The sequence below is a fragment of the Tachyglossus aculeatus genome, chromosome 4 (genome assembly GCF_015852505.1).
Source record: "Tachyglossus aculeatus isolate mTacAcu1 chromosome 4, mTacAcu1.pri, whole genome shotgun sequence".
Lineage (NCBI taxonomy): Eukaryota > Metazoa > Chordata > Mammalia > Monotremata > Tachyglossidae > Tachyglossus > Tachyglossus aculeatus.
The window spans coordinates 137,833,090-137,843,168 of NC_052069.1; the positions used below are offsets into that span (position 1 = coordinate 137,833,090).

Consider the following 10,079-nt stretch of genomic DNA (forward strand, 5'->3'; position numbering starts at 1 on the left):
TTTTCATTTTAAGTCAGGAGACCTGGTTTCTAAACCCAGCTTTGCTTTTTACCTGCTAAGTGACTTCGGGAAAGTCACTTTACTTCTTTGTACCTTAATTCCCTCACCTGTAGAATGAGAAAATGAGAATTCAATATGCGTTCTCCCTTCCCCCTTAGACTGTTGTGCCCGATCTGATTGCTTATCATGATGTTTAGCACAGAGGAAGTACTTAACAAATATCATTATTATTATTATTATTATTATTTTATTATTATTGAATCTGGGAGCAAAAGGAAGCAGGGATTTGTGGGGATATTGTGGGGGAGATAGTCTTCAAAGAGCAAAAGTTATAAAAGATACCATTTGGGGTCTTTTCTGCCCTGTTTGCAGGTTTGGCCAGAGACCTGGGATGAGCCAAGGTGGGAGTCCAGCTCAAAAAGCCAGGGGGGCCATGACACTCGTCGAGTTGGCATCTATGGCAGGAAGCTGGATCCCTTCAGCCCTCTTCCTGGCCTTTTTCCTATCTAGAACCTCACTCATCCCATTGGGAAGATGGAAAGAGAAATAGAGTAAGCGCTCCATATATGCCATTTTGGGTTGATTGATTGCCTCAGGGGTGGGGACAAGGGGGTGGGGGCTTTAAAGTGGGAGGGACAGGCCGATTATGCAGAGCTAACAGCTCTGTCACACCCAAATTTGAGACTTTCCATCCCTGTTGAGAAGCTCCCAGGTCTGGTTGGGAACCAGGGGTGAGTAAGGCTGGAGCCTGGTCAGGCAGCTACTGGGGGGACATTGATGCACCTAGAACCTGGGGGCACCAACCTCCACGATCCCCCCAGAGGTAGCAGCTACAAGGCCGGGGAGCAGGCCTATGTGGAACAGAGACCCCTGACCCTGACTTGGGCTGCTGATGAGTGGCGAGTCAGGGAGGGGGCTTAGGTCAGAGGGTGGGAGGCCCTGGGCAGTCACTGTCCAGAAACAGGAGGATGGGATTGAGGCAGAGGGAGACAGGGGCAGGTGAGAGAAAGAGGAGAGAGGTAGGAGAAGGAGAAGGGGGAAGAGAGAGAGAGAGAGGGAGGGAGGGAAAAAGAGGAAGAGAGGCAGAAAGGCAGAGGGAGAAAGGGATGGAGAAAAAGAGGGAGGGAAAAAATAAAGAAGCAGGAAGGGAGAAAGAGAGGGAGGGAGGGAGAAAGGAAGAGAGTGTTATATTGCTTTATTGTACTCTCCCAAGTGCTTAGTACAGTGTTCTGCACACAGTATGTGCTCAAAAAATGCAAATGACTGATTGATTGAGGGTGAAAGGGGAAGGTAGAAAACCCGAGGGAGAGAAAGAGAGAAAGAGATGGAGGGAGAGATCTGATGGAGAAAGAGGGAGGGAGGGCGGGAGAGAGGAAGGCAGGGAGAGGGAGAGAGACTGAGGTAGGAAGCTGAAGAGGCAGAGAAAAGAGCCTCAGAGGCGGGGGAAGCAGGGAGGAGGGAGAAGCGGAGGAGCAGAGTCAGGCATTCAGAGCTCTGGGCCGCCGGAAAACACCAATTCCAATAATTAAGGGGTTGAGTTAGAGAAAAGAAGCCTTGAACTCCGAGGAGGAAAACGCCGGGTGGGTGGGCTGGGGGTTGGGGCCGGGGAAAGCTCTGGGGAGCGGGAGGGGCAGGGAGAGAAAAGACGCAGAATGGGATTGTCAATCCCGCCCAGAAGAAAAGTCTTTCAGCCTCCCTTCTCGGCCCCCAGCCCGCCCCAAACGGATAGGGTCTATCCTAGAGAGCCTCCATTAACCCTGACAATCAGGCACTGTTCGCCTGGCCAGGGGCACGGCACGAAGTGGGGGGCTGGAAGGGGCAAGGCCAGGAGGAGGAGGAGGTAGAACCATCAGACAACCCTTCACCAGCTTGGTTTCCCTTCTGCCCATCCTGCATCTCCCAACAACCCCCTCCCACTGATCGCTCTTAAGGATGGGGATGGGGATCAACTTGTCTGTCGTCTCGTGTCTGCGGGAGACCATGGGGACCTGCCCCTAAGAATGTCTGATGAGACTGACCCCCAAGGATACATGCAGCTTAAGACTCCAGGTCCTAGCTCTCCCTCCTTCCTTCTTTTTATCCTCCCCATGATCCCGGCCCGCTCACCTTGAAGCTGAGGGGTGGAGGGGTGATGGGGGTTGGGTGACTCTTTTCACAGCCCTTAAGTGTGTGGGGGAAATTGAGGGCCAGAGAATTAGGACTTCTTCAAGTTCACTTTGGAAGTCTGGAAAAGAACACAGGGGTGCTGATTTCCAGCTTGTAGGTTGAATCCTAATGGAACCAACCTATCTCTGACTTGTTCTGCTTCCAGGCAACTGCTTGGGATACCCCCACCCCTTTTATCCTTTAGGTCTCCGCAGTGCACAGTTCACAATGTCTCCGGTGCTGATCTGAGAGGGCAAAACTGCTGGCGCACAGATCCAAGGCCCGCCGGGCTCTGCAGCAGCCTGCTAACCCTTTCGGTATGTCACCTTCCTCCTCTGTAAAATGGGCACAGCAACTCTCACTGGATTCTCTTTAACACACCTCCTCCACCCCCCAGTCTAGGGGTGTGCCCCCTCAGGTCTTCTGGTCTGTGAAGGAATGGGAGAGGGGGACCCCCCTCATAGACTGGGGAACCCCTCCCTTCTCTCTCACCCCCTATTCTTAGAATAACTGATGATTGCTGATCCAGCTTATAACCTGAACTCCTCAAAGTTTCTGGGAGCTGGGATGCGTGTGTGTGTGTGTGTATCCTGTTTTTCCCACCAGTTTGCCAACCCTTCGAGGGCAAGGATCCTGCCTTTTCCCTCATACAAACTTCTGCCTGCCTGATTCCTCTAGACTGGGAATCAGGACTCCCCTCTCCCAACTTTTATTCATTCATTCAATTGTATTTATTGAGCACTCACTGTGTGCAGAGCACTGTACTAAGCGCTTGGGAAGTACAAGTTGGCAACATATAGAGATGGTGCCTACCCAATAGCTGGCTCACAGTCTAGAAGGGGGAGACAGACAACAAAACATATGAACAAAATACAATAAATAGAATTAATATGTACAAGTAAAATAGAGTAATAAAAATGTACAAACACATATACATATATACAGGTTTATAACCCCTTCCCTAAGTGGGGGTTCCGGTCTCCTGGATCTGCCCCTGAAGCCCTGCCACTACAGTTCAGCTATATGAGGGACAAGGTGCCTGCCCTGGAAAGGCTGACCATCCAGTGGGGGAGACCGAGGAGAGACAGCTCTCTCTGTCTCTGTCTCTGCTTGTCCTTCTGTCTGTCTGTCTGTCTGTCTGTCTCACCCCCCTCTTTCCCTTTCCCCCACACCTTGTTCAGTTATCTCTTTTCTGTCCTCTCCGGTCCCCAGGACTGGGCTATGGGCTCTCTCGTTTCCAGTTTGGCCCCAAGTTCCAGAATTCTTGGGCTGGGAAGAGCCTAGTGGGGTCATTTGGTCCAGCCCCCTGCCTGCAGTTTCTTCTTGGTGGTTTTCAGACAGTCCCTTGCGGTGCTCCTTCCCCCAGCCCACTCCCTCCTCCCCCCATCTCTTGTGTAACCTGCGCATTGTCCAGTGTGTCAGTTTGTGCCCGGGGCCTCAGCCTTCGGAGCCCTCCTGCTCCTCCCCCACCCGCTCCCTGGTCAAAGGCCCAGCGGGGGGGCTCCCCCACCAAGCTACTAATTAGCGCAGGCGACCCCAACTTCCCAGCCACACCTGCGAGATCATGTGAGGGCCGGCGGAGAAAGGCGGGTGCCCAAGCGTAAAGCGGGGGCCGGGGGAAGAGTGGAGGGCACTGGGGATGGGGCCGGAGAGCGGGGAAGTCTGAAGCTGAGGAAGGGGGAGATTTGGGGAAAGTCAGACGGAGGATTACCCCGACTCTGGGGCCCTGAGAGCTTGTGTGGCCAGAGCAATGGTCACAGGCCTCCAGAGGCTAGTCTCCCAGAGGAGCTAGGGGTGTGGGGGAGAGTGTGAAAGGGTACAGGGGTGTGGAGGGGAATCTAGGAGTGGGTAGGGGATGGGGAAGTGCCGGGGGTGGTACGTGGGGATTGAGGCTGTGATCCCCAGGTGGGATCACCTGATTTCCCTGTATCTACCCCAGTGCTTAGAACAGTGCTCGGCACACAATAAGCGCTTAACAAATACCAACATTAGTATTATTATGGGGAGACTAGGGGTGGCCTCTGTTAGAGGCTCTGTCTGGGCAGCTGACATTGGGGAGATCAGAAATGCCTGGAATGGTGTGAGGGAGGTGGGGTTGCTTCTTGAGTCTGGACCCGGCTGGTTAAGGGGACAGGGGAAGGGGGCCAGGCCATTTTTATGCAAATATTATACCTACAAACAAGGGGCTCTGTCCAGGGCTCACACTGGCTAGCCCACCGGGGAGGGAACGGGGATCTCGTGCTGCCCGGGTCAGCATGGGGAGCCCACCCAGGGCTGAGCCCTGGGAACCATGTGCTCTTTCTGGTCTGGGGCCGGGTACCAGAAGCAACATGGCTTAGTGGGCAGAGCATGGCTTGGGAGTCAGAGGATATGGGTTCTAATCCTGGCTCTGCCACTTATCTGCTGTGTGATCTTGGGCAAGTCACCTAGCTTCTCTTTGCCTCAGTGACCTAATTTGCAAAATGGGGATTAAGACTGTGAGCCCCAGAGAAGCAGCATGGCTTGGGGGGGTGGGGGAGGAAGAGCACGGGCTTGGGAGTCAGAGGTCATGGGTTCTAATTCCAACTCCACCACAGGTCTGCTGTGTGATGACCTTGGGCAAGTCACTTAACTTCTCTGAGCCTCAGTTACCTCATCTGTAAAATGGGGATTAAGACTGTGAGCCCCATGTGGGACAACTTGATCACCTTGTATCCCCCCAGCTCTTAGAACAGTGCTCTACACATAGTAAGTGCTTAACAAATGCCATCATTATTATTATTATTATTATTATTATTTATGTAGGACAACCTGATTACCTTGTTATCTACCCCAGCACTTAGAACAGTGCTTGGCATGGAGTTAAGCGCTTAGCAAATACCATTATTATTATTATTATTATTAATTAATTATTAACCCTCCATGGGTTTCTGAGCACACCCTGAATAATTTGCATGACATAACCCCAATATTAGGCACATTTAGTAAAATCCCAGGATCACCCCTGTCATCTGCCAGTCAGCCCCACATCAGGAAGGGGTTTTCTCTCCACACACCCCCAGGACCCAGCTCAAACTCTCCACTGCTCTCCACCCTCCCCTTCCCGCTTTCTGGGGCTCGAGACGAACGGGGCCAGCGACCCACTCCCACCCGATCCCTCGCCTTTTGAAATCCTCTCTCATTCGATCTCTTGGGGTTCATCCCGGCTCTGCAGCAGACAGAGGTGGGAAAGGGGAGCCCTCTGAGCCTCCTGGGGTGGGTGGGTGACGTCCCTTTTCTGGGCACCAGGCAGTCATGCCTCAGAGAGAGGGATTCCAAAAGGCTGTTCTAAGGGGAGTGGAAAGCCTCCGACCTTGTCTTCACCTCTGCTGGGCCCTCAGTGCTGTTGTCAGTAAATAAAGTTGTCAAAGGGAGAACCGGTTGAGTGCAGGGGAGAGGGGCTGAGAGGAGGAGGAGGCTGGGGGCAGAAAACAAGCATCAGGACTTGACTTTCCTCAGAACTCTTGAGTCTAAGATGCCATATTTTTCATCCCCCTGTCACCGTGCAAGAGCGTCCTCAACTGTCCTTTAAAGAAGGTTACCCACTTGACTTAAAAAACAGACCCAAAGCCCTAATCTCCAAAGGCAGGGGCTCCACAGACTCCTTCATTCCCATTCCGGAAGCAGATTGGAACTGTTCCCAACTAGTCTAGCCTGACTCCATCCTGTTGCAATCCGAGGAGCAGTTCCTACTTGTCCTGCTTAGGGAAATGGAGCACAAGTGCTCCCCATGGCTCCTCCCATGTACCTTCCTAGATCTGGAGATTGAATGAGGAGACAGAAGGGGGGATGCCTCCAGGACCCCCAGGACAGCCCGACCTCCTGCCAAGAGTCCTAATTGTCAGAGCAGGAGGCTTGAAGGCCACAGATGATAGAGAGAGGAGGGACAGAGAGCCAAGCTCTGTGTGACATGGGGCAAGCCACTTAACCTCCCCATCTGTATAATGGTGATTGTAATACCTGAACCCTACTTCGCAAGGGCATCTCAGGGAGCAAATTAAAATCACTAATGTTAAGTGCTTTGGCAATAAAAGCACCAAATAGAAAAAAAAAACAGGTCCAAGAGAGGTGAGCTGGAGGCAGGAAGAGGCAGTGTGGACCGACGGGAATGACTCTGAGCTGGAAGGTGACATCAACCCTTCTGTAGTTCTCAATGCGGCTGTTGTGTGACCTTGAGTCAGTTCTTAAACTCTCTGGGCCTCAGTTTTTCCTTCTGTCCAGTCCCTGCACTTCCTGAGAGACATCATGGGGGCCACTTAGATGGCAGTCGGGAAGCCCTTTGAACTTAGTGGTTCAGGGCTTGCTAGACCCAAGACTTAATGGTGCCAATTCATGGGGATTTCCCTGAAAGATAATTAGGTCAGACACTGTCCCTGCCACACATGGAGCTCACAGCCTGAAGGGGGAGGGAAGACAGGGATTAAATCCCTATTTAACTGATGAGGAAACAGGTACAGAGAAGCTAAGTGACACCTCAAGATCACCCAACTGGCAAATGGTCAAAGGCCACAGTGTCTTCTGGGGCCCCATATCCTCCAAATCCCTGAAAAAGGCATCTTGGCTTCTATTCCTAAACTCCCAACTCGGTAACTCACTTGCTGGGTAACTTTGGGTAAGTGTGCCTCAGCTTCCTTATCAGCAAAATTCCCTCTCCCTACCTCACAGGGATGTTGGGAGGATAAACTGAAATAATTGTTGCCAAGGCACTTGGAAAAATAAAGGTTCTAAACAAATTCAAGGGTCACCTCTGTTTGGAGCAGTATACCTCAGTAAAAGAAGCAGAAGCTCACTTTGGTCTCATTGTATCTGTTCTCCCAAGCGCTTAGTACAGTGCTCTACATGCAGAAAGCACTCAATAAACGCGATTGAATGAATGACTGGGAATCCGAAGACCTGGATTCTAATACTGGCTCTGCCGCTTGCCTACTGGGTGACCTTGAGATATCATTTAGCTTCTCAGTACCTATGTCCGCATCAGTAAAATGGGAATTCGATAGCTGTCCACCCTCCTACTTAGACTGTGAGCCCCATATGGGACCTGATTACCTTGTATCTACCCCATTGCTTAGTACTGTGCCTGGCATATAGTAAACAATTAACAAATACCTCAATTACTGTCATTATTCTCCCCCCTCACCCCAACCCAACCTGAGCTACATGCTTTCTCTGGCACACAGCCTATTTAGAAATCAAGCCCTAGGGCATGGTATGAAGGTAGGCTGGGGAGGAATGAGGGGGCAGGGCTGCAGAGTGGAACCCATCTATTCATTCCTGAGCAGAAAGCTGGGGCAACTGGGAGGCAGGGGGTGGCTTCAGAGAGAGAGAGAGAGAGAGAGAGAGAATGCCGAGCCCCAACCAGAGATTGGCCGGAGAGAGTGACCTTGGGCAAAGTGGAGCAGGGGAAAGGGTTGGAGAGGTGGAGGGAGGGTCTCTCCCTCACAGGCCCCCACTTCATTCTGCTGTTCTTGGGGCAATGCTGAGAAAATGCATTTGTCTTTGTTATTGGGCATTACCCACAACTTCACAAGATCCATATATTGGGGGAAAATGGACAGCCACATACATATACACACTTCTATGTACACTTCCTGCTACACATGATGATGATGATGATGATGATGGTATTTGTTAAGCGCTTACTAAGTGCAAGGCACTGTTCACATCCAGAGTATACACCTGTCTGCACATGTGTGTTCATAGCTGTGTGTCCCCCACCTTTGTGCCCACTTGTCCATATATGTGTGTGCCTATGTAAGTGTGCAGACCATTAGGCACACCAGCCTACACATGTGTGGTCACCCTCATCCATGCACATCCATAGTCCCATACAGGTCCATTCATCCAATGTGCTGGTAGGTATGTTTCCACTTCCCCATCCTGCTCAGGGGCAATCCTGGCTCCCTCTGTCTCTCCCAGAGCACTGGGTAACTTGGTAAGAGGCAGGGGAGGGAAGATTCCGCTCATAATAATAATAATTATTATGGTATTTGTTAAACACTTACTTTGTGCTAGGCACTGTATTAAGCGCTGGTGTAGATCTAAGCAAATCAGGTTGGACACAGTCCCTGTCCCACGTGGGGCTCACAGTCTCAATCCCCATTCTACAGATGAGGGAACTGAGGTCCAGAGAAATGAAGTGACTTGACCAAGGTCACACAGCAGACGAGTGGCAGAGTTTGGATCTGGGAGTCATAAGATCGTGGGCTTTAATCCCGACTCTAGAGGCAGAAGTAAAAGTAGGGGACCCTGTTCCCACCCCTTGAGGGGCGCTATGGGGCCGAGACCCTGGTGTGGTGAGATCCCAGCTCCCACCCCCACCCCCAGTGTTTCTGACTAGTCCTGGGGGATAAAATCTCAATTCGAACCCCCACAATCCTCACTGCTCCAGCGCTGCAGACCCTCCCTTTTCCCGCATCCCAGATGGAGAAGGGGGCTCTGCGGCTCCCCCCCTGCAGTGGGCACGGGGTGGCTCCCCCCGTCCCTGGCCCCCGCCCCCACCCCATAGCTACGGTACTCACTGATGCGAGGATTGGTGATATAGTTCCTGGTCACAGCCTGTGCGTGGTCCCGGGCCACGGCCCTGGCCACCTGCTCCCCACTCACCCTACCCTCCAGTGTGGTGATCATCTCCGCCTCACCTCTCAGCAGCACAGGGGAGCTGGGCTGGCCAGCCGCTCTTATCCTCTACAGCCCCAGCAAGAACTGGTGGGAGCCGACCCTGCCTGCCCCCCCAGGCTCTGCCGGGCCTGGCTCTCCGCCAAGCCCGGCTCCGCCTTGCCCAGCCCCAACTGTTGACCGTAAACTTAGGAAGGGCTGGGGGGGCGGGGGGCTATTGTTTCTGTCCAGAGGGAGGGGTCTCGCCCTACTGCCCAACTCCCAGCCCCATCCTCCTTCAGCCCCTGTGGTTCTTCGCCTTACCTTTAGAGAATGTAACAGTAGTAGTATTTGTTAAGCACTGCACTAAATGTTGTGGTGGATACAAGAAAAACAGATCTGACACTATTCCTGTCCCACGTGTGACACTATCCCTGTCCCACATGGTTTTCACCGTCTAAAATAGGAGAGAGAACATTTTACGGATAAGGAAAGTGAGGTATTGAGATGTTAGATGGTTTGTCCGAAGTCTCACAGCAGACAAATTGGGATTAGAACCCGGGGCCTCTGAATCCCAGGCCCGGGCTCTATGGGCTAAGTCTTGCTGCTGCTTGATAGAATGGAAATAGCGGCCCTCAGCCCCGATCTGCACCTCATTCCTTCTCACCCCGGTCCCCAGCTCTTTGGCCACCACCTTCCTGGTCTTCCTGGTGGAAAGAGCACAGGCTTGGGAATCAGAGTTTGTGGTTTCTAATCCTGGCTCTGTCACTTGTCTGCTGTGTGACCTTGGGCAAGTTACTTCACTTCTCTGTGCCTGTTACCTCATCTGCAAAATGGGGATTAAGACTGTGAGCCCCACGGGGGAAAGGGACTGTGTCCAACCTGATTAACTTGTGTCTACCCCAGCGCTTAGTGCAAAGCAAGCACTTAACAAATATTATTATTATTATTATTGTTATTACTATGTGCCAGACACTGTACTAAGCACTGAGGTAGATACAAGCTTATCAGGTTGGGCACAGTCCATGTCCTACATGGGGTTCACGGTCTTCATTTCCATTTTATAGATGAGGTAACTGAGGCACAGAGAATTTAAGTGATTTGCCCGAGGTCGCACAGCAGATTAGTGGCGGAGCCAGGATTAGAACCCAGGTTCTTCTGAACCCCAAGCCTATGATCTGTATATCTGTGTGAGTAGGCTCCTGAAAAGCATGGATTGTATTCCCCGCCATTTTTCTACAGCTATGAGGTCTGTACCTATCGCCAACCACTATCAGATCCGGCTCCTCGAGGGGTTTTGCTAGTGTCTCCCTTGAGTCATC

At 52.0% G+C, this 10,079-nt stretch overlaps 1 protein-coding gene across 1 annotated transcript in view; it reads right to left on the reverse strand.

The window, feature by feature from the left end:
• The window catches only part of ATP6V1B1 (ATPase H+ transporting V1 subunit B1), a 35,851-nt gene extending 27,049 nt beyond the window's left edge, over positions 1 to 8,802 (reverse strand). The window contains exon 1 of the mRNA XM_038745465.1: positions 8,682 to 8,802. Coding sequence (XP_038601393.1) covers positions 8,682 to 8,790 — 109 coding nt within the window. The 5' untranslated portion in view covers positions 8,791 to 8,802. The remainder of the gene's footprint in view (positions 1 to 8,681) is intronic.
• Between the last annotated feature and the right edge of the window lie 1,277 nt (positions 8,803 to 10,079).